Raw genomic sequence first — 23,944 nt, 5'->3', positions numbered from 1 at the left:
CAGGATGGTCTCGATCTCTTGACCTCGTGATCCACCCGCCTCGGCCTCCCAAAGTGCTGGGATTACAGGCGTGAGCCACTGCGCCCGGCCGGTCAGGCCCTTTAATTGTAGTCATTCTGGATGATATGAAGTTAGATCACATTGAAATTTCAATTTGCATTTCTGGGATGTATAATAAATTGAGAACTTTTCCATATGTTTATTGACTTTTTTGAAAAATACCTGTTTGTCCTCTCTTCAGAAATGCCAGTTGAAATATTCTGCCTGTTTTTAATTGGATTTTTCGCCTTCTTCTTGCTGATCCATAGGTGTTCTTTATATATCTGTAAACAATCCTTTTTTTGGATATATGTGTTGCAATTATGTTTCTCTGTGGTTTGCCTTTTTGCTAATGTTGTCTTTTCACGAACAGAAGCTCTTAATTTTAATCTTGTCTAATGATCAGTTTTTTCTTTTAAGACATTGTCTACCCCAAGGTAATGAAGATTTTTTTGGACATTTTCTTTGGATCGTGTTATTGTTTTACGTTTTACCTTTAAAATCCATCTGGAATTGATTGGGGATGGGGGAGTCAGTTGATCCAACACCATTTACTGGAAAAACAGAGCCAATCTGACTCCCAATAGAGCACAACAGCACCTGACATAAATCAAGTGACCACATATTGTAAATCTGTTTTTGGACTTTATTCCATTGGTCAGTTTGTCTATCCTTCTACTATTTCTATGGCTTTATAATGGGTCTTGATATACGATAGTGAAAGTCTTTTCTAGTGGGCTCCAGTTTTTCACCCCATCAAACCACCTAGTGCTGAAGTGCCACCTCCAACTCGCGCTTTGCTTTCAATACGTCCGTGCGAGTGCGATTGATTTGCCCGTTCCCGTGGCTGGTTCGTTTGTAGTTACCTGAGTCTTTGTCCCATCAAAGCCCTTCACACCGAAAGCCAGCCAGGTGTCTGCAGACGAGCAAAGCAGATCTGCTGGGTAATTAAATAACGCGGGGAAGGGGGAGGAGTAGATTAGACGAGGTTGTCTCTGGAGAGAGCTTCCGAAAGGAAGTGATCGAGCTATACTGAGGACTGGCTCCTCGGAGAGATACGAAGAGAGCCAAACTCTAAAATCCGGGCAGAGGAGGGCCAGGCGAGGTCGCCGAATGTAAATGTCTCGGGGGGTTCCGCCAGGCAGCGCGAATCGGCTCGCCGGGGTGTGGCCGCGGAGCCGCAAATCACTAGTTGAGGGCCGGAGTGCCCGCCGCCGGCTCAGAGTTGCGCCTGCTGCTGCCCGGGCCGGGGTCGAAGCTGCGGGGCGCACGGGCTGGCAGCGCGCGGACTTCTCGGCGGGTACGCCCCGCGAACCATGAGCGGCCCCAGCTCCCGGAGCAGCCGCCCCGCCTGCAGTGCGAGGCAGGCCGCGCGGCGCCTTTGAGCCCCCGCCGGAGTTCCGGAGAGTTCGAGCGCCCAGCGCCGAGCCGGGAGGTGAGTCTCCGCCGCGCGCCCAGCGTCCTCGGGGTGCTGTTCCTCCCGGGGCGCCCGGACTTCCCCCACCCCGGTGAGGACGCGCTAGGAAGTTTGTTGGGGAAAGTTAGGCTCTGGGGAAAGTAAAGCTGGCGGCTGTTGGTCCCTACCCTCCCCCTCGGCGGATCTGGCGTTGGAGGCGGGGGTGGCTGAAGTGGGGTCTGGGGCTTGCGCACTCCCGGCCCTCCGAGCGCCCTGGGACTCCGGGGACGCGGCCCACGGCGGGGAGCGCTCAGCGACTGAAGCCAGCCATCTCTGCTCGGTGGCACTCGAGCGGCATCTTCCCTGGCTCTGGCCTCGCCCGACCCCCTGCCCGTCCGGGCTGCTCGGCCGGCCACCCATCCCCGTCCACTCCCGCCCGGCGTCTCTCTGCGGAATCCGGCCGGAGTCGGGGATATGCCGGGGCTCAGAGCGCTCCGCTGGAAGCCCAAGGCTCGGGGGAGACGAGTTCCTCCGCTAATCCCTTGGGAAGTTTGCAAAGAAAGCGAAGGAGCCTGCCCTGTAACTGTTGACAACATCTCCCTCCCTCTCTCCCTTTGTTGAGAAAGAATGAATAGTCGGTTGTGTAGCTCCCTCCGCGTCGCGGTAGGGAGAGGGGAGGGGAGGCGAAGGGAGGGACGGTGGGCGCGATTTGGGAAGGAGGTTCGGATATATCGCACAGCCGATCCCTCCTTACCCACTTAGGCCGCTAAGGGCGCCGCCGCTTTAAAACAGTGTGATCAGGTGTAGACACTCGTCGGGGAGGAGGTCGAGCGGACTCCGAAGCATCTGGCAAGGCGGCATGTTCCTTGGGGCGGTGGGTCGGGTCATGGTTGGAGTTTTGGGGGTGGAGAACTCGTGTTGGCGTTAAGTCGCTTGAAGCAAGGTGCAAAGGAGGAAAAACCATTCGCCTAACCTCATGTCTGTTTTCGCTTAAAGCTGTTGGCTGAGATGAAAAATAGAGCCGTGCATTCAGATTCTTTTAATCCTTGACTTTATCTCTCAAGGCTACGCAGACCTCCCCATGGAAAGTACATTGGCCGAGGGAAGGTCAGTTTGGGAGCTGATAGCCTCCCTTGTGTTGCCTGGGACTGAGTTGAGATCCTGGGGGCTGGGGGAGACCTCAGTGCTGGGGGTGGGTCCCAGCTGAACAAAGGTCCAAGTGGGAAGGGGCTACCCAGATAACAACGGGGAAGCCGGCAGGCAAAGCGCTTGTCTGCAGGTGCACCAGGGGGTGTTGAGGGTAAAGTAAAGACCTTGCCAAGCCGGGGCTCCCACACCGCCCCAGCTCCAACTTTCTCTAAACTGCTGCTGAGAAGGCTGACATTTCTAGGATGACTAACCAAGGTCTCAGTCTCCTGTTCATATAGAAAGAACTGCTTGTCAAATGCATGCTAATCTTAAGAACCTTATCGGGTAAATCCTGTAACTGTGTTGCTCTAATGACAATCCATGGAAGAATTATTCATACTTGAATCATTTGGCCAGACTTCATAAGTTTACTTCAAAAATAAAGGGATATTCTTAATTCCTAAACCCAAGCAAAACTTCATTTGAAGTGAATAAGCCAATTGAATATATATGGTTGTTCCATCTCCTCTCCCTGGCTGGCTCTCCAGAGAAGATATAAAACTACAGATCCAAGTTGTAAATTCTCTTCATGGGGCAGTCAAGATGGTTACATTTCCAGAGTTTAAAATATAATGAAAGATTTTTAAAGCCAAGCCCACATCAGATAACCATTATGAGTTTAACTTGAAAATATCCCATTTCAGAAACAAAAGAGTAAAATCCAAACAAGTGGGCTGCTTATCTCTGCCTCAGCTTGCAAGATCATCAGTTTCTTTGAGAATCATTGTAAAACAAGTGAGTTGGGCCTCCGTTCACAAGCATTTCAAAGCGCAGAGACTGACCAGGCCCAGGAGGCAGCGCATATGGTAGAGTTTGTCAGGCTTGCTCTTGTTCCTGGTGTTTACATGGGTCTCAGACTTTCATACCAAGATGCAGTCTTTGACCTTTGTATAGTATTTCAAAATCTGGCATTAGACTGAGTCAGGATGTTGTATCTGTTTTCCTGCACAGTAGAGAGTAGTCAGATGGTCAGAGTCTCACCCAGGCTTTTTTCTAAAGACTGCATGTAGGCTCACTTGGTATGCCTGTGTGTGTTGTCTGTGTCTGTGTCCTGCTTGACTTGGTGTCTTCGCATCTATTGTTCTAGGTTAAAACATTTCCCTCTCCGTCCTTCCCAGTTGCAGTCTTCATTTGTAAACTCTCAGTGACTTCCTTTGCTAACTCTCAGTATAACAGAGATACAGTGACTCTTATCTGACAAGACAGACCTGGCCCCTGCCCTGCTTAGAGGGGACCTACTATTTACTAAGTGCTTGCTGTATTTCAAGAACTTGTATACACAATCACTTTTAATTTTTACGACAATCTTATGAAATAGCTGTTAAGTCATTTTTAAAATAAGAAACTGTCAGAGAGAGGCCAGGTGTGGTGGCTCACGCCTGTAATCCCAGCACTTTGGGAGGCTGAAGTGGGTGTATCACGAGGTCAGGAGATGGAGACCAGCCTGGCTAACATAGTGAAACCCTGTCTCTACTGAAAAATACAAAAAGTTGGCCAGGTGGCGCACGCCTGTAGTCCCAGCTACTTGAAAGGCTGAGGCAGGAAAATCGCTTGAACCCGGGAGGCGGAGGTTGCAGTGAGCCAAGATGGCGCCACTGCACTCCAGCCTGGGCGACAGAGTGAGTCCCAAGCCATATAGCTGGTAAGTCAGCGGCAGAGTAGGGATTTGAACCTGTAAATATCTGCTTCCAAAGCCTAGGTTCTAAGTCATACCATTTTATTTTTTAAAAATCAAATGGGACAGCCAGGTGCAGTGGCTCACGCCTGTAATCCCAGCACTTGGGGAGGCCGAGGTGCGTGGATCATGAGGTCAGGAGTTCAAGACTAGCCTGGCCATATAGTGAAACTCTGTCTTCACTAAAAATAAGCTGGGCATGGTGGCACACGCCTGTAGTCCCAGCTACTCAGGAGGCTGAGGCAGGAGAATCACTTGAACCCGGGATGTGGAGGTTGTGGTGAGCCAAGATCGTGCCACTGCACTCCAGCTTGGGCAACAAAGCGAGACTCTAGCTCAAAAAAAAACAAAAACAAGTGGTACATAGGAAGTATATAATGACTAGGGACATTGAGACAGAAACATTTCCACGTGGAGAAAACATGGGAGCCAGAGGCTGGAGTCGGGTTTAGTCTCCATGGTGCTGTCGTTCCAAGCACTTGTTCCTACGGCAAGACCTCTGCATTTGCTGGATCCCCTGCCTGGAACTCCCTTCAGATCTTTTCTTGACTGGTTCCTTCCCTTCCGTTTTTTCAGGTCTTATGTTGTAACCTTTTCAGAGAGGCCTTCCCAGTCCACCCTAATGTAAAGTAGCCCATAGCATCTTTTGTTAGTTCATCCTGTTTTATATTCTTTAACCTGCTTACAACTTGGATGTTACCTCATTTATTTTCTTTTTGTTTGTATAGGTTGGATTCCTCCATAAGAGCAGGACCTTGTCTAATTTATAATATCCTCAGCCTAGGTACACCATGAGCCCTCAGAATATAAATTGAATGAATGAACATTTATTTCCCTTATCTAGAAAAATGAACTGGGAATTACCAGGACCTATGGTCATTACTTACTGGCTGCTTCCTCCAGAGTATTATTAACTTCATGAGGACAGACAACTTCTGTCTTGTGTAATGCTGTCCCCAACACCTAACACCATACCAGCCATAAAAGAGGCCCTCCCTGAGTGTATGTGTTGAAGAATGAATGTTTCTACTGATTGAATGATACCTCTTCATCATCACTGAATTCTGTTTCTCAGGTAAACAATTCTGACTGAATTGCTGTGTACCAGAGAGACTCACAAATCCAGAGGTTCTCAATCCTGGCTTCCCATTGGACAATACTGGAGACTGATGCCAGTGTCCCACCCACAGAGATTCTCATTTCATTGTTCTGGGCTGAGGCTTAGGCATCAGGATTTTAAGAGCTTCCCAGAGGATTCTTATATGCAAGAGGTACTTTCACAGCTGTTATCACATCTGATAATAACAAGCTAAGGAATCTACTCTCTGGTTTAAATATTCCCTTTATGTTGATGACTCCTAAAAATCTCCATCTACCTTCACTCCTAATTGTGCATACCAGTATTTAACCTCCTCCTAGATCGAACTATTCGCTGGTAACTCACGTGCAGCAGCTCCAGTGGTGCACATGGTTCCTGCAGGGGTCTCCTTCTCAAACTACTCAGCGTGTTACAGCATCACACCACCTCCCATGGCTGTAGGCTCCTTCGTTCCAGCCAGATGCCTCGAGCTCTGATGTCTCTTCACTTTCTCCTTCCTCTCCCTTCACCCAGCTGCTGCCCCAGGTCAGACTCCATTGTTCCTCCATGGATTGTCACCATCAGCCTCAGTGACCTCCCTGCCTCCTTTTTCTCTCCCCTCCAGAACAACCAGAGTCACTTACCTGGGTACAGACTGGGTCCTGTCCTTCCCTTCCAGATCTTCCCTAGCACTTACAGTCAAGTCCAGACACCTCAGCAGGGCCTTCAGGACTCCATGGTCTGGTCCTAACCTGACCTGCTTCTGGGAAATGCTTCTCAACTTCACTGGAGCCACAGACACAACTTGGAGTGTCCTGAGCCTGTGGGAACCTTCCATGCCTTTATGCATCTGCCACTGTAGCATCCTCTCGGGAGGCTTTTCCCTACATGTTAACTTTTCAAAATGCTTTGTCTCTATTGTTGCCCTCTCTGAGACTCCTCAAGTGTTTTGTCAAAATTGTTCCTTCCAGCATAAGCGTTTCTGTTTATGAATTATTCTCTCTTAAGTTCATGGTCAGGTACTGGAGCTTAAGCATTTTGTTTCTCCAGGCATCTTCTATGAAGTAGGCACTTAAATGTTGAACTGAAGGTAGGAAGGGGAAGTATTAACATCCCTTGTTATGGGAGAACAAATTGAGGTGTTGGTAACTTGAAGGGCATTTTAGAACACTTTAGGGCAGTCTTGAAGTCCAGATAGATTTTGGAAAAGCAGAGAGGAAACAGGCTGCCAAAGGCACTGGTGTTAGGATGACTTTTGCCCATCACACTATCCTGGAAATAGATTTGATCGACAATGTGGCCCTATGCACATAAAGAAGTGTGGTAGGGTGCTGCAGGCCTCCCCATGAGGTTCTTTAAAATGATCCAGGCCTGTCTGTGAAGAAAGAAGTTGCCGATAGCTGAACAGGCGAGAATTCACAAGGGGTGTGTGTGTGTGTGTGTGTGTGTGTGTGTGTTGGAAGAATCCTAGTTGGTTTACGTCACTTGTGTTCAGGCAGGGGGGCTAGGGAGTTTGGTTTCCTTTCTAATACAGATGGTTGGCATTGAGCAAGTGCTGATGGTGTGCCAGGTACTGGCCAGAGCTGGGGGGGCTGCACGGGACTCTGTCCTATTGTTCTGCACCCACTGTGAGCAGGCCTTGTGTGTGGTCCCAGTTAGACATAGAGCAGGCAAGTTCCAGAATTACTGGCTTTGACAAAGAACTGAGGACAAGGTTAGGATTCTATACCCTTAGTAAAGATGCTTCTTCCACCTGACGCCCCTACCTCTGTGCTTCTCCCTGTCTTGTGTGGAAGCAGTGGAACATGTGTGTTTTGTTGCATACACACATACAAACACGTGTTTTCTTTACACACTCCAACGTCATTGTCTCGGTTCCACTAGTAACAGCTTGTGGAGGGCTGCATTCTTGGTTGTCCTCAAGCCATGTCCCAAGTCCGCAGTTCCTTTGTAGAACCGACTTTGCAGTAGTGCTATTAAGTGACGATTTTCACTCAAAGCTCTTCCCCAAATAATGCAGCGGAAGGTGGGCCGCGACGAAAGAGGGCTGCAGGACTGGAGAGCACACTGAGAGGCAGCTCTCCTCACCAGTCTGGGGGAAGGGCTGTGTGTTGGGCTTGGCCGCCCTGCAGTGCCGTCCAGACCAGCCAGATTCTGGTATCATGACTAGTGTAGCACGGATTCTGGAGCCTGTGTCTCCAGGGGCCAGCCCTCTTTTTTTGTTTTGCCTCCTATTTCTTTTCCTCTGTACATTGGCCTTAAAAATGTCTTATATAATTTGTCTTAGGCCAAAACTATAGTTTGCTTTGGAGCTGGAGGCACTGCCTCTGCTCAAGGTAAACATTTGGCCCCGTGGTCCTAGCTAGGAGCACGTGTCAGGTCCAGTTCTGCACACAGCTCGTGTGCATTCTTTCTTCCCTTTCCACGCTCCCTTTGCCCCCCACCCTCACCACTGTTTTTCTTTTCTTCTTCCCTTTTCCTGTCTCTTCTTCCCTGACTGTACAGGCACCCATGGGCATTGCCTAACCCTGCTGGTGGCAGGCAGATCCTGACTCCTCTGGGTGCCATGTACCTGCAGCCTCCTCCCTAGCGGCTTTCCTCTGCAGCTGAGCCCTCTGGTATATGGCTGAATGGCCCACCTCTTGACCCCTGACCCTAGCCCATGTTCACTAATTAGAGTACATTGATTTATTTATAAATACTGGGTCTTTGCCAGAAAAATTCTGTCCCATTGTCATGGGTAGCACAACTGAGGGCTGGTCTGGCACTGAAGGCAATTCTAGCAGCTCAAGAAATCCAATAATTTCCACCCATTCTTATCATTTACAGGGTGGTGGAAATATGTGAGCTAATTATCTAACAGTTTATAATATTTTCTTTCACGTACTTATTACTGCAACTGTGAGTCCTCCCTGAATCATCTTTTTTTGCTAGTTGTGTTTTTTCCATCAGTCATCTGAAATAATAAATGGCTTATATGCCACTAACAACTCTGAAAGTATTCACTCTCTTGGTTTTGCTGCCAACCCAGGAGAATTCCTATGTAGGATCATTTCAGGAGGAAGATAAGTAAACTTCCCGATCTTATTAGACTCCACTATGATGCCATTAAATGTTGATCTGTTAATGGTCTGTGAATATTTCATTTTATGTGCCATATTTCCATTACTTTTTGTAAGAAAGAAGTCAGTTCTTGTGACTCTCTTAGATTTATACCTTCACTCTTTTCTTTTCCCCTTAGAGTTGAGAATTATGGCTGCAGGAAAATTTGCAAGCCTTCCCAGAAACATGCCGGTGAATCACCAGTTCCCCCTGGCCTCGTCCATGGACCTTCTGAGCAGCAAGTCCTCTCTCACTGAGCATCGCACAGATGCCTATCAAGACGTGTCTATACACAGCACCCTTCCACGGAAGAAAAAAGGTCCTCCTCCCATAAGGTCCTGTGATGACTTCAGTCACATGGGCACCCTCCCCCATTCCAAATTCCCACGGCAGAACTCGCCTCTGACCCAGGACGGCGTCCAGGAGAGCCCACGGCAGGACCGGCAAGGCGAAACCTTCACCTTCAGGTAACTTCTGTAATTTCACAAGTGAAGATGATTTGTCTTAAAGGGCTTTTTAAAAAGTTTGTGTTAGGAAAAACGTCAAACATACACAAAGTTGAGCAAATAATTTAATTACTCCCTTGAGCCGGTCACCCGGCTCCAGTAGTTCCCAGCTCAGGGCCAGTTCTGTTTTGTCTGTCTACCTACTTCCCTCCTCTGGTATTATTTTGAAGCAAATCTCAGATTTCATGTTATTTTATCTGTAAATATTTTGATCTGTTCCTTTCAAAGATAATGACTTTTATTTTGAAAACTATATAACCACAATATAAAAAACTGTAACACCTAAATAAAAATTAACCACTTCTTAGCATTATGTAACATTTGAGGGTATTTTGAAATCCATCTTCCTCTGTCAAGTCCCTTAAAAGAAAGCCCAAGTATTTTTTTTTATCAGATTGTGAACTATGTCCATCCACTTCTATAGAGATGCCACAATGTCTACAAATTGACCCCATATCTCCTTATATTTAGTTGTCAGCATGCTGAAATAAAATTTTATATGGATGTACCATTAGTTCAGCTTCAGAACACTTGGACAAGAATTGATTTTTCCCTCTCTGTGACAGAGATCTGAGTAAATGAGCTTAATGGTTGTAAATGCTTTTTCTCTGGGTTTGTAATGGGCCTGGCTGTGACTGGTTTCTGTCTGTTAGAGCTAGTGTGGAAACTGCACTCCTTTTCCTGTTGGGGAAGATCAGCAGCCTGTGATGCTATCTGGTGAAGAGTGGGGCAGTTTCTTTTATTATCTCTCTTTTTGTCCAATGTTGTTCTTTGATCTTAGCTCATTTATTTGTTCAATATCTATATATGGAGCACTTATATTAGAGTATGTTGATTTTATAAGCCCCAGGGCTTACCAGGAAAATTCTGCTCAGTCCTTCTGATTATCTTAACTGAAGGGCTGGTCCAGCATTGAAGACATTCTAGTGGCCAAATTATTGCAGCAATCTGTGCTTGCCCGTTTATAGGGGTGGTGGAAATATGTGAACTAACAGGCTAGCAGTGGAACATCTGAAGCAATGTCTTCCCAGAGCTTACATTCTAGTGAGCGACTTAGGTAATACATACAAATAAATAAGACAATTGCAGATTATACCAAATGCTGTAGAGGAAATGGAGTGATATGCTGGAGATTTATTGGAGGTAATACGTTTTTGGTAGGATGAACAGGTTTCTGAGATGGTATTTAAGCTAAGACTTGCATAAGAAGGGAAGGCAACCACGGGCCTCCCAGGCTGTTGCAGGCATAGGGAAGGCAAGTGCAGAGAACTGGAGGTGAGAGTAAGTGTGGCATGTTTAAAAACCCCAAAATGAACTAGAATGGCCTGTGGCTGGAGTGTAGCACGTTGAGAGGAGAACAGTGTCGGTGTCGGTACAAAGCTAAGGTGAACGAGAGTTCAGAATTATTTTCAGTTCCATAATTGCAATAGTACAGAAAATAAGTGGAGGCCCAGATCATGTCCATAGAAACCATTAGAGAGCCCTGAACTGCTTCTGACACCAGATTGGAACATTCCTTGACCTGGGGGTTAGAAGGTCCTGGACCCACTCCACAAAATCTAGGTGGGTGACCTCCCAGCTCAGAGAGCTAGCAGTCAGCCAGTGCTGGAATGGGTGAACACAGAGGCGCATACCTGTGCACAGGATTGTTAATATCGCATCATTGGCACTTAAGGGGCAAGAATGCAGGAGGGAGCAGCAAAGACAGGTAACTTCTGGCCTGCTAAAGATGAGCACAGATGCCAGGCTGCATGATGTGGAGTCAGAACCAACTAGCTGGCTTCCAGTGGACTGCGTTTCATTTATTAACTTGAACTGCACTGAGTGAGGTGTCTACCATATACTAGACACAGACAGTTTATAGACTCACTCCTTGAAGTTCTGAGGCCCTGGCTAGGTGCCAACTCTTACAAAGGGAAACTCCACACACTGGGGGGTGGGTAGGGAGGCGGTAGTAATGGAGTCACTCTTCCTATCTTGGGGAATTTTTTGGTAAACACCCAAGGTCCAAGCTGTCAAGCTGCCAACAGTTTAAAGCTTTTTGATTTGAAAACTGACTTGGACAGAGGCCATATTTCTGTAAAAGATGTTACCAGAGGGTGGGTGCAGGACCTGAGTTTGAAGTCCAGGCTGTGGAAGACTTAAGCACTGCTGGTTTAAGGTTTGTTTATGATTGAGAGCTATATTAATCCAAATTCACATCTTTTTTTCTTAACTGAAAATATCTTACTGTTAAAGATGAATACAGGAATAACAAATGTGTATCCCTCAAAAACTGTGTTGAGTGAGAAGATGCATGGTTCTCTGTCAAAGGGTCATAAAGTCCTACCCCACTCTGTTCTATTATTAATATATTTATTTTTCTAACACATTTTTTAAAAAGTCCTGAGGCGTTCCCAATTTTGAGGAGTTCAAAATACCTTACAAATTTTTTTTGTTCAGTATTTCTAATAAGATTATAAGCTGCCTCATTTCCGTTTTGAAATCAGCCATGATGTAAACAGAGTTTTTACATATGAAAAGCTAGGACCAAGCAGCCTGAATGGGAACCCAAGGCTCTAGAGAGGGAGGTTTTGCCAAAGGTGCCGCAGCAGAAATACAGTGAGGGAAATAGAACTTCTCATTCAGCAATTTCAGTTGAAAGGAGCTGTGGAACATCAGCCATTTGCACCAGCTCAGTCACCTCTTTTTTTCTTTTCATAGTGAATTCAGGGGTTAATTTCAGTTGACAGTGACTTGCCCAGATGTCAGCTCTGAAAACACTGCATCCCTTCGCCTTGGGTATTGGCCTGACGAATGTTGGCATGAAGACAGTGGGCCGCCTTGGATGTCTCCTGCGTCCCCTATCTAGCTCCGTGGCCAGTAACTGACGGTCGCTCAGAGGGAGGCCCTCCAGATAAGCACCTCCTTGTCCTGTGAAGTACTCTGTTGCAAGTTTGTGCTTTTCCCAAAAAAATAGTTTAGCTTATTAGTCATTAAAAAGTCACCTTTATTATAATTGAACATTCATTGAATATCCATCCTGTGGGAGGCCCAAGACAAAGCAGAGGAAGTCTCCTCTTTGATCTTAAAACTTGCATGATTAAGCTGTCATATCTATATGTGTCATTTCCTCCTGAATTATTGATTCCTACACTATTAATCATTAATTATCCTGATTATTATTTACACATTCTTAATTATCCTAATAATTATTAATTGTTATCTATCTCCTACATTTTGGAGTTTTCAGAGAGCTTACAAGATATGTTCATAAACTATCTTGTTTGAACGTTGCAACCCTGTATGAGAGATGTAGCAGATCGTTATGAACACTGTTATCTCCATCATTAGTATCATCATTTAGAGTTGAGGAAATGGATTCAGGGATATTGAGGCACCTAAGATCATACCTAATGGATGACTGAGGTAGGATTAGAACCTAGAAAGTATTCTAAGGCTTGCCCCGGACAGTGTGTTCCATACCAGCTATGGGCATCGTCTGACCTATCTTCTTGCACAGGAGTCAGTAACCTGCCTGTATTCAGTGGCTTGGACACCTGCTTTGGGGAGAATGGAGCCTTACCTGTCAAGAGCCAGGCAGAAGGCTCACCTGGATGGGGTTGGTCTCTTTTGGAGACTGTATCTGTTGTCTTTGTTGTTGTCCTGGAAGGAGTTGTCTTCTCTTTTGGAGACTGTATCTGGTGTCTTTGTTGTTGTCCTGGAAGGAGTTGTCTTCTCTTTTGGAGACTGTATCTGGTGTCTTTGTTGTTGTCCTGGAAAGGGTTGGTCTCGTTTGGAGACTGTATCTGGTGTCTTTGTTGTTGTCCTGGAAGGGGTTGGTCTCTTTTGGAGACTGTATCTGGTGTCTTTATTGTTGTCCTGGAAGGGGTTGGTCTCGTTTGGAGACTGTATCTGGTGTGTTTGTTGTTGTCCTGGAAGGGGTTGGTCTCGTTTGGAGACTGTATCTGGTGTCTTTATTGTTGTCCTGGAAGGGATTGTCTTCTCTTTTGGGGACTGTATCTGGTGTCTTTGTTGTTGTCCTGGAGGGGGTTGGTCTCGTTTGGAGACTGTATCTGGTGTGTTTGTTGTTGTCCTGGAAGGGGTTGGTCTCTTTTGGAGACTGTATCTGGTGTCTTTGTTGTTGTCCTGGAGGGGGTTGGTCTCTTTTGGAGACTGTATCTGGTGTCTTTGTAGTTGTCCTGGAGGGGCTTGGTCTCGTTTGGAGACTGTATCTGGTGTCTTTGTTGTTGTCCTGGAGGGGGTTGGTCTCGTTTGGAGACTGTATCTGGTGTCTTTGTTGTTGTCCTGGAGAGGGTTGGTCTCGTTTGGAGACTGTATCTCGTGTCTTTGTTGTTGTCCTGGAAGGGGTTGTCTTCTCTTTTGGGGACTGTATCTGGTGTCTTTGTTGTTGTCCTGGAGGGGGTTGGTCTCGTTTGGAGACTGTATCTGGTGTGTTTGTTGTTGTCCTGGAAGGGGTTGGTCTCTTTTGGAGACTGTATCTGGTGTCTTTGTTGTTGTCCTGGAGGGGGTTGGTCTCTTTTGGAGACTGTATCTGGTGTCTTTGTAGTTGTCCTGGAGAGGGTTGGTCTCTTTTGGAGACTGTATCTGGTGTCTTTGTTGTTGTCCTGGAAGGGGTTGGTCTTCTCTTTTGGAGACTGTATCTGGTGTCTTTGTTGTTGTCCTGGAAGGGGTTGTCTTCTGTTTTGGAGACTGTATCTGGTGTCTTTGTTGTTGTCCTGGAGGGGGTTGGTCTCGTTTGGAGACTGTATCTGGTGTGTTTGTTGTTGTCCTGGAAGGGGTTGGTCTTCTCTTTTGGAGACTGTATCTGGTGTCTTTGTTGTTGTCCTGGAAGGGGTTGTCTTCTCTTTTGGAGACTGTATCTGGTGTCTTTGTTGTTGTCCTGGAAGAGGTTGTCTTCTGTTTTGGAGACTGTATCTGGTGTCTTTGTTGTTGTCCTGGAGGGGGTTGGTCTCGTTTGGAGACTGTATCTGGTGTCTTTGTTGTTGTCCTGGAAGGGGTTGGTCTCTTTTGGAGACTGTATCTGGTGTCTTTATTGTTGTCCTGGAAGGGGTTGGTCTCGTTTGGAGACTGTATCTGGTGTCTTTATTGTTGTCCTGGAAGGGGTTGGTCTCTTTTGGGGACTGTATCTGGTGTCTTTATTGTTGTCCTGGAAGGGGTTGGTCTCGTTTGGAGACTGTATCTGGTGTCTTTGTTGTTGTCCTGGAGGGGGTTGGTCTCGTTTGGAGACTGTATCTGGTGTCTTTGTTGTTGTCCTGGAAGGGATTGTCTTCTCTTTTGGAGACTGTATCTGGTGTCTTTGTTGTTGTCCTGGAGGGAGTTGGTCTCATTTGGAGACTGTATCTGGTGTGTTTGTTGTTGTCCTGGAAGGGGTTGTCTTCTCTTTTGGGGACTGTATCTGGTGTCTTTGTTGTTGTCCTGTCTGCCCGTGGATGTACTTGTGGTTTTGGAAGGTGGCCAAAGCCAAAAGCCAGGGAGCTCTTAAACCTGCTGCTTGATGTCACAGAAGGAGCCTTTGTTCCGAAAGTGGACCCAGGTTTCTCTTGATTTCCTCTTGATATTCACATCATTCGGCTGATATCCCCTTGATTCATTTATCTTCAAGGATGATTTTTTAATTTTATTTTTATTTTCTATAAGTTATTGAAGTACGGGTGGTATTTGGTTACGTGAGTAAGTTCTTTAATGGTGACTTGTGAGATTTTGGTGTACCCAGCACTCGAGCATTATACACTGCATCGTATTTGTGGTCTTTTATCCCTCACTCCCCTCCCACTCTTCCCCATAAGTCCCCAAAGTCCATTGTGTCATTCTTATGCCTTTGCCTCCTCATAGCTCAGCTCCCGCATATCAGTGAGAACATATGATATTTGGTTTTCCATTCCTGAGTCACTCTATTTAGAATAATAGTCTCCAATCTCATCCAGGTCACTGTAAATGCTGTTAATTCATTCTCAAGGATAAATTTGTATTCGAGTCTGGAAACTTCCTTGGGCTGAGAGAGGACTGGTTCCTGTTTTCGGGATGTCTGTGTTGCTAGAATAGCTAAGAGATCAGAGCTTGGAGACCATTCAGGTCTTTTCCTGCCTGTGGGTACGTGGAGGCACACATTCCTGGGAACAGCTGCGAGTGCCTAATTCCTTCTGCCTCTTGTGCTGTGGGAGCATGTGGTGGGACAATGTGGTGTTTCATTAGTTTGCATGAGTGGAGCTGACTGACTCATCACAAGTGTTTCAACTGACAGTGGCCAGAAAGTCTGCAGAATTATCCCTAGTTAAAATCTGGTATGCTTTCCCAGGCAGTAAGTAACCTACCCTGTCACAATGTCAGATCTTCAACGTTGAAGCAAAGATGTAAGGTCCAGGATCTATGTAGCTTTTTCCTCTAAAACACTGATTTAAAGACCTAACTCTGGACTGTGTCAATGCTGTCATCTGAAAATGGTTTTAGTTGTTCCTCTTCAGAACCACTGATTTCTTTGACTATTGCCTTCTCCTTAACAAAGCAAGGTGTTCCCTCAGACATCTAAATACACCAGCCTTTAGCTCAGAGTTAATCAGAAGGATGTACGATATGAAGATCCACACGCAAACATCTGCAGTTTATTTATACCCAAGCGTGTCTGCTATCTGCAAATTGGAAGCTTTTTATGTACTTTTTGGAGAAGAAAATTGGACTTTGAGTTTTTTAAAAAAATCTTGAGCCGGGCGCAGTGGCTCACACCTGAATCCCAGCACTTTGGGAGACTGAGGCAGGTAGATCACCTGAGGTTAGGAGTTTGAGGCCAGCCTGGCCAACGTGGTGAAGCCCCGTCTCTACTAATAATAGAAAAATTATCCAGACATGGTGGCACATGCCTGTAATCCCAGCTACTTAGGAGGCTGAGGCAGAAGAATCGTGTGAACCCGGGAGGCAGAGGTTGCAGTGAGCCGACATCACACCACTGCACTCCAGCCTGGGTGACAATAGTGAAACTCCATCTCAAAAAAAATTTTTTTTTTCTAGATTAATAGATCCTATTTAACAGAAGGTATAATTACTGAGTTAGCATCGTGACAGTGCCTTTTTAACAGCCCAAGTTCAAGAATGTTTCTGGAAAATAATAGTCCATGGGTTGAATTTATGTTTTTATAAACTTAAAGTTGAGTTTTACTAACGTTTTGAATACCCCTTGGTGTTTGAATGCAGCCGTTGTGAATGGTTTAGTCAATTCTGAGAAATGGTGACTATCCTGGCCCCTGGTGGCTTCTAGCATGCTGAGGACAGGAGCAGCTGGGTTAGAGGTGAGCTCAGCTCCTGCATCTTGTGCCGCTCCTGGGTTAAAGAAGCTCAGACTGTGGGGAGTGCCTGCAGTTCTACCAGCCAGCTGTCTGGTGGTTGTCTAAATCCTCTACTGACAAGGATGATTTGAACCTCAATGCCAAGATCTGTGCATTCTCAGCTGTTCTGGGGCAAAAAAAAATTTTAACTGATTGCAAACCACAACCAAGAAAATGATCAGAGAATTACACAATGCAGTCCTTGTTGAGTGGAGCTGCTTAACATCGCCTCTGGACTGCACCCCTCCTCCATCCCGCCCCAGGAGAGACCTGTTTTAAATCATGTTTTTTCAGGCCACCCGCCTGCCATTTGGGAAAGGTCAGGTATTTTAGTCTTCTGGGTTTTTCATGCCCCTCAATATATGTTAAACCACCTTGTAAACTGAAGGTGCTATGCAGTCACAAATTATTACTCATATTCTTATCGCGTGTGGATTTGTGAGCCTGCTGAGCCTGGCTAGAATATGCAAGCTGGAGAGGTCTTAGTTGCAACCTGAAGGAGTAGTTGCTGTGGTTGATTGGAAGGAGACTGTCCTCAGGGGGACTGGACTGGGTGGCCAGACTGGCCTGAGCTACATGGCTGATACGCCCTCGGGTCGTGTTTCATAATGGTGTCACTATCCAGTCTTTTCCCAAGAGGCTATCGGTTAAATTGGATGTAGAATTTCAAGCTGTCTTCTCAGAGGCCCCAAAGACAAGCATGTAGGGCCTCGTTTGGAGGGTTGTGCTGTTAATTTACAGGTTATAGAGGTCTGAGAAAGCTTCCCTAGGTGCCCCAGCTTCTGTGCAGTGTGGCTTGTCTGTAGTTCCAGTTTGCTTGTGAATGTAATCACTAAAGATAAAAGAACTCCTTTTGTGAAGAGGAGAAAAAGCACAAGACAGATAATCCAGAGGTTTCAGTTCGGATCCTTGTTTTTGCCACTTATTAGGTACGCAAACTCTACAGCAAGTTCTAAACTGTAAAATGGGAGTGAAAATAACCTACCCAAGGAGTGCTATGAAGGTTAACTGCTGACTAAATATGAAGGTTCCACAGAATGTCAGTGCTCTGAATTTCACGCTTGGGCCTGGTACACCTACTGGGAGTCTGCGTTGAACAGGTCCCATGCCTGCCCTAGCTCCCACCTGGTCACCAGCAGTTTCTTCTTTTCCTGCTCAACTCTGCTGGGATGCCTGGCCGAAAGCCACTGAGGCCTTTGCTGGGATGTCAATGTAGCCATGGCTATCAAAGAAAACCACTAGTGTCCTTGACACCGACTCCAGCAGCCTGACCTGATAGCTTTGTGATCTTGGGTAAGTTAGTTTACCTTTCTGAGTCTCCATGTCTTCAAAGGGTGACTCTAAGGATCAGATACAATCTCATGTGAGGGTGCCTGACACAGAACCTGGCATGGAGGAGGCTCAGACTGATTGGTTTCCTTCCTTCCTTCCTCCTGGAAGGCTAGAGCTGGGTGGTGCCTAATCCTCTGGTGTAACCTGAGATCACGTTCAATGACGGCAGCTTCTGTGGGAGAAAGTTTCTCACTTGTTGATGGAGCTTGGCTAGAATCCCTGTGTCTGAGTCTGCCCTACAGCAATGAGTCTTGGCCAACACTCATAGTTTACAGGTATAACAACCATACAGTGCACTAAAATATCAGCATACCATTGTACTAAGACACAAAACAGAGCCTGTCTTCAGGGAACGGGCCCCAGCCCTTGCCCAATTGTTCGTGTACTTAATGTCAGTGTCTGCTGTTTATTCTTTGATGCATATTTATTAGCTTGTCTTATGCCAGGCATGGTACTAGGTGCCAGGTACCTAGTGAAACACAAAACAGATGTAGCCCCTGTCCTTAGGGAGTTCTCAGTTTAGGGGCATTCAGGCAAAGGCATCATTAAGTACATAAATACAAAATGAGGAGGTACAAGGAAGATACAACATCAGAGGACCCCAAATTACTTAGACTGGTGGAGAGAAGGCCTCTCTGGCATAGGTATTTGAAGATTTAATATAAAAAGGGAATATATTTCATTAATAATTTTTATGTAATCATGTTGAAATGATAGTATCTTTGAAATAGTAGATTAAAGAAAAGATTAACATAAACATCATCTTTTTTTTTTTTTTTGAGATAGAGTTTCACTCTTATTGCCCAGGCTGGAGTGCAATGGTGCCATCTTGGCTCATCGCAACCTCTGCCTCCTGGGTTCAAGTGATTCTCCTGCCTCAGTCTCCAAAGTAGCTGGGATTACAGGCGTGCACCACCATACCCAACTAATTTTGTATTTTTAGCAGAGATGGGGTTTCTGCATGTTGGTCAGGCTGGTCTTGAACTTCCAACCTCAGATGATTCGCCTGCCTTGGCTGCCCAAAGTGCTGGGATTACTGGCATGAGCCACTGCACCCGGCCATCTTCATCAGTTTTTTTAAGTTGACTACTAGAAAATTTAAAATTACCTATGTGGTTCGCATTGTGTTTTTATTGGATAGCACTGGTCTAGATTTGGGTAAGGAGTTCTGATTTTCTCTGTAGGGTAAAAGGACATCTACCCTTAAAAGATTTTAAGCAAGGGAATGGCACGATCAGTTTTTAGAAGATTGCTTTGTCTCTGTGTGGAGAATGATTGATGGAGAAGAGGATGTGGGGGAAGGCAGGAGGTGGTTGTAAAAGTACAGGGAGCAGGTGGGGGTCTGTACCAGGGTGGCTGTAGAGGAGAGAAGTCGGTAGATTCAATACACAGTTTGCAGGTACAGTCTGCCATATCTGCTGAGGGCTGAATGTGGTGGGGTGAGGGAAAGGTATAGTCAAGCGTGGCGCAGGCAGCTGGGCGTATGGGATAGGGTCATTTGCTGAGATAAGGAAGCTTGGGAGAGGACCGAGTATTTATTTATTTGGTTGATTGTATTTTCTTAGGGAAGGGGGTTATAGTAGATTGCTGAGAATCAGGACTTCTGTTTGGGGTAGGCTAAGTTTGAGATGCATGCATGTCTAAGTGGAGGTGTTAACCAGACAGACGGTTGGAATTATGAGCCTGGAGCTCTGCAAAAAGGTCTTGCCTAAAAGGTATAAAGTTAGGAGTCTGCACACAAATGAAATTAGAGCCATGGAAATGGATGCCCTCATCTAAGGAGAGATCTAGAGCTCTGTGTAAAGAGTAAAGGGAAGGAATCCTAAGAACGACCCCAGAGGAACCTCAGCACAGTTCATTCCAGGGAGTCAACAGAGGGGGCCGAGTGCAGAGAAATGAGATAGGCTATTGATAGATAGGATCTGGATAGGGTTGGTGTTCAAAGGAAGATTTTTTTTTTTTTTAAGATAATAGACAAAATTCAATAGAATATTTTGCCATTTAAACTGAAACAAAGTACATTTTATCCTTTACTTGATTTTTTTAATCAATATGTTTTATTTGGTTAAAACAGACCTATTTTCAGGGCCACCTTCCCTGGGGTCTGTGTCAGCAGCATGGTGTTTGTACTCCTGTGGTTCCTTCCTAGTGGGCCTGGACATTTCCAAAGGACCCTGGAGACAGAAGAGGTACATGGGCACTGCACTGTCTGCTTTTGCCTGAGAGGTGATGGCTGCTTTTCCAAGGTTTAGGTGGGTGGCCACATTGAGAGGATGAATGTCTGCCCTGGAAGACAGGTCAAGGGGGTATGTTCCTTTATCTGGTAGGCAGAAGTCCTTCCTCTTAGAGGCTTGAGGACAGCATCTCAAAACCATAGCATTTTATTCTGCCTCTGGATTAGTTAGAAAAAGCCTTTACAAACACACTCTTTCAGAAGCCGGTAGGAAATGGGTAGGGGGTGGGGTAGATGGGACTAGTGGGATTGGAGGAAGGGCAGATAGATAGCAGCCAAACAAAGCATCTGCTTTTATCAAAAGTGCTGCGTTTGGGCTTAGACAGCCTGAAGCCTGGTGATTCAGATCCTCTCTGCCTGCCAAGAGACATGCTGGCCTTGATACGGTTTTTCTTGTTCTTACCCTATTCAATTTGACTGACTGCTGCCAAGTTAAAATTTCAACAGTGGCTTTTAGCTTCATGCTGTCACTAGAATTCTGCTGAGCCCAGGTTAACCCGTGACTGGGTCAAGTTTTTAATCAACCAATACAACTTTGTATTAGTCTTGGATTCTTATATAGACTCACAATAGTGTAATGTGGGATATTTAAATGATGCCGTTTTAACAGGAGGGAAACTGAAAAAGGAGTTTAGTTGCCATTCTTTTAATATAGTTCATGAGCACATTCATCAGGCATTTCTATGTTTTCAGATAAGACAGACACTGACTCATAGAAAAGTAGGAACTGGCTGTTGAAATGAAAGAAGCAGGCATTTTAGAAGTAATCGGGCTTTAGAATCTCTGACAGCCAGGGAGGGAAATGTGTTCTCATCTACAGTCTACCCTGGACTGTAAGAAAAAGGATTCCCAAAGTCGAGGGACATGATAAACATGGTCCCATGGCCTCAAGTTCCAAAAGAGAAACACGGTTCAGGACAATTAAAAACAATGCTGTGAACTGGGCACGGTGGCTCATGCCTGTAATCCCAGCACTTTGGGAGGCCGAGGTGGGCGGATCACCTGAGGTTGGGAGTTCGAGACCAGCCTGACCAACATGGAGAAACTCTGTCTCTACTAAAAATACAAAATTTTTATTAGCGACAGGGAGGGTTGTGCTGGGTGTGGTGGCATATGCCTGTAATCCCAGCTACTCAGGAGGCTGAGGCAGGAGAATCTCTTGAACCTGGGAGGTGGAGGCTGCCGTGAGCATAGATCATGCCATTGCACTCCAGCCTAGGCAACAAGAGAGAAACTCCATCTCAAAAAAAAAAAAAAAAAAAAAAACAGTGCTGTGACCCCACTTCCAAAGGAGGAAGAGGTATGTGGCCATCTAGGTAGCTCTTCTGTTTCAGGATGCACATGAAAGACTGACTCCAGTCTGAGCCTCCTGCCCCTTTAAAGGATTCCCCCAGTGTGGTATGGGAGCCAGGGCCACTTTGATGTGTTCATTCACAAGTGTGTTGAACATTGGTGTACCAGGCTTTGTGCCAGGTGCTGGAGCTTCAAAGACAGAAAGGCCAGGTCTTTATGCATTTAAGGAGCCCCAGGAGAAAGGGATGCCATTTGAACCACCTCCCCTTTGCAGTACCCATTCTCCATCTTCTTTGCAAGTGACCTAATTTCTCATCCATGGTACCGTTCCACTGGTTTGATAAGCAATCCTGCCTTTCCTGACCTCTGACCTTAACATTTTTCCAGGTATCATGTTACTTTTTCTCCTTGAGTTGCTGACTACAGGTGGCACTTTCTAGATAACCCTTTCCTCTGGACCTGCCTTCTCTGTGCTGCCACTTCCTCTGTGCTGTCCTGACCTTGGACCCTGAGCCAGACCCAGGAAAGATCGGGTCATGCAACCAAGGTCCACATCAGAGGGTGGCTCTGGGCTGTAAAAGAAACAGAGTGCAAAGTGAAAAGAGGACTTTGAAAAATGCGAAGGGTTACAAAAGGGCTTTCAGAAGTTATGTTTGGAACAATAAGACCAAAGAGAGGGGTTTGTGAGAGAAACCAAACTGCTGATGTTCGGCTTGCATTTTTTTCCATCAAGAAATGACTTCTCTGATTGGAAAGGGTAGGACAAATGTGAAGCAAGAATTGCTGACCTGGAGTGGATGAGGCCATGACAGGAGGCTCTGATGTCACCAGATAAGGTGAAGCCCCAAAGTCCAAGAAGACTGAGGGAGTGTGAGACTGAGATCATCAAATCATGTGATGTTGGAGGAATAATGTAGTAACAGCTACAGGAAGGAAGCAGGTGGATACATAGTTTAATTTTTTTAAAAAGGGTTTGGGGAGATAAAAGCTACAAAATGATAAGCTTGATATTGATCTCAGGAAATACTGTATTATAAAGTGGATTATCAAGACATTGATTTTTGAATACTTGGTAAAGGAAGCAGTCACCATTAGTAGCTATCGGGGCTTTGCTAAAAGCCAGTCATACCAGATTAACTTTACTTCCTGGGGTTACTTGGTTGGAAGCTTAGAAGAATGTTGAGAAGGCATGCATGCAAATCAGTCACTGGAGCTGTCTGTGGGGTGAGGGAGATTCAGGCTAGATGATAGTGCAGGAAGCATGCTGGAGGCTATGTCCCCTGTTTTCATCAGTTTAAAATAAATCATCTAGACAGTTATATTGGCATATAGATCACATACATGAATGACAAATCTAGGGGAATTGCTAATATGTCAGAACAACAGAAATGAATTTTTGTTGTTTTGTGTTTTTTGAGACAGAGTCTCACTGTGTCTCCCATGCTGGAATGCAATGGCACAATCTCAATCTCGGCTCACTGCAACCTCCACGTCCCAGGTTCAAGTGATTCTCGTGCCTCAGCCTCCAGAGTAGCTAGGACTACAGGCATGTGCCACCACACCCAGCTAATTTTTGTATTTTTAGTACAGACGGGGTTTCATCATTTTGACCAGGCTGGTCTTGAACTCCTAGCCTCAAGTAATCCACCCACCTTGGCCTCCCAAGGCGCTGGGATTACAGGCATGAGCCACCGCGCCCAGCCGAGATTTTTTTTTAAAAAAGAGATTTTGGTATTTTGAAAGAGCAAACCAAATCTAATTGAATAAAACTTGAGAGAGAGAAAGAAAGACTTACATGAGAGCCCAAAACCATTCATTACAAGGGAATGTATGGGGCTCGGCTAAACAGCCACACATGAAAAATATTTCAAGATTTGGAAAACTGCAGCCTCAGAGTGAGTCAGCAGCATGCTATGGCTATCAAAGAAGCTACTGTGATTGTTAGGAGCATTAACTGAAGTTAATATTTCTGACCATGGGAGGTGGTCACACATGGATGCCCAGATCGTACCTGGTGAATTGTTTTTAGCTCTAGACATCAGAAATGGAAGGTGAATCTGTCCCTTACTGCAGAGCAGTGAGCTTCTGTTAGACCTCGCCGGCTTTGAAGCACTTCTATTGCTTTAATCTTGAAGTATCCCTAACATTCTTCTGTATTCGTGAAAAGGAACTTCTCATGTCATGTGTTAACCCTGGGTAGAGAATATAAAATGAGTGCCAGTCTTAATCCTGCTAATTGCTAGTAAAGCATACTTTAACAAATAAGATCAATGCATATGTTGTAAGATGTGGAAAAGTGAATCTCTTCTCATTTATTTTGCAAGGCGATGAAACAAAAATATTTAAATGCCCATCTAGAAGTGTTGTAGTTCTCTGTTTAAAGCTACATTGGGGCCAGGCATGGTGGCTCATGTCTGTAATCCCACCACTTAGGGAGGCCAAAAGTGTTATAAAAAATTATTTAAAAATTATCATTTTTTTATAATTCATAAAAATATTTAAAAATTATATTTTTTATAATTCATAAAAATTATTTTAAAATAATTTTTTATAATTCGTAAAAATTATTTTAAATTATAATTTTTTATAATTCATAAAAAATTAGCTGATTGTGGTGGCACACATGCCTATAACCCCAGCTACTTGGGAGGCTGAGGCAGGAGAATCGCTGGAACCCGGGAGGTAGAGGTTGCAGTGAGCCAAGATTATGCCATTGCACTCCAGCAATGATTCTGTCTAAAAAAAATTCTGTCTAAAAAAATTTAGACAGAGCAAAATTCTGT

The 23,944-nt window shown here is 45.4% G+C and overlaps 1 protein-coding gene across 1 annotated transcript in view; it reads left to right on the top strand.

Annotated features, from left to right (window-relative positions):
* BCAR3 (BCAR3 adaptor protein, NSP family member) overlaps nucleotides 1-23,944 on the top strand; it is a 294,360-nt gene that overhangs the window by 158,922 nt on the left and 111,494 nt on the right. Inside the window, exon 8 of the mRNA XM_012439670.2 lies at nucleotides 8,618-8,945. Coding sequence (XP_012295093.1) covers nucleotides 8,618-8,945 — 328 coding nt within the window. The remainder of the gene's footprint in view (nucleotides 1-8,617; nucleotides 8,946-23,944) is intronic.

The sequence above is a fragment of the Aotus nancymaae genome, unplaced genomic scaffold (genome assembly GCF_030222135.1).
Source record: "Aotus nancymaae isolate 86718 unplaced genomic scaffold, 86718_ANA_hifiasm-v0.15.2.pri h1tg000122l, whole genome shotgun sequence".
Lineage (NCBI taxonomy): Eukaryota > Metazoa > Chordata > Mammalia > Primates > Aotidae > Aotus > Aotus nancymaae.
The sequence above is the reverse complement of the archived record's forward strand: the minus strand, read 5'-3'. Positions and strand labels throughout refer to the sequence as shown.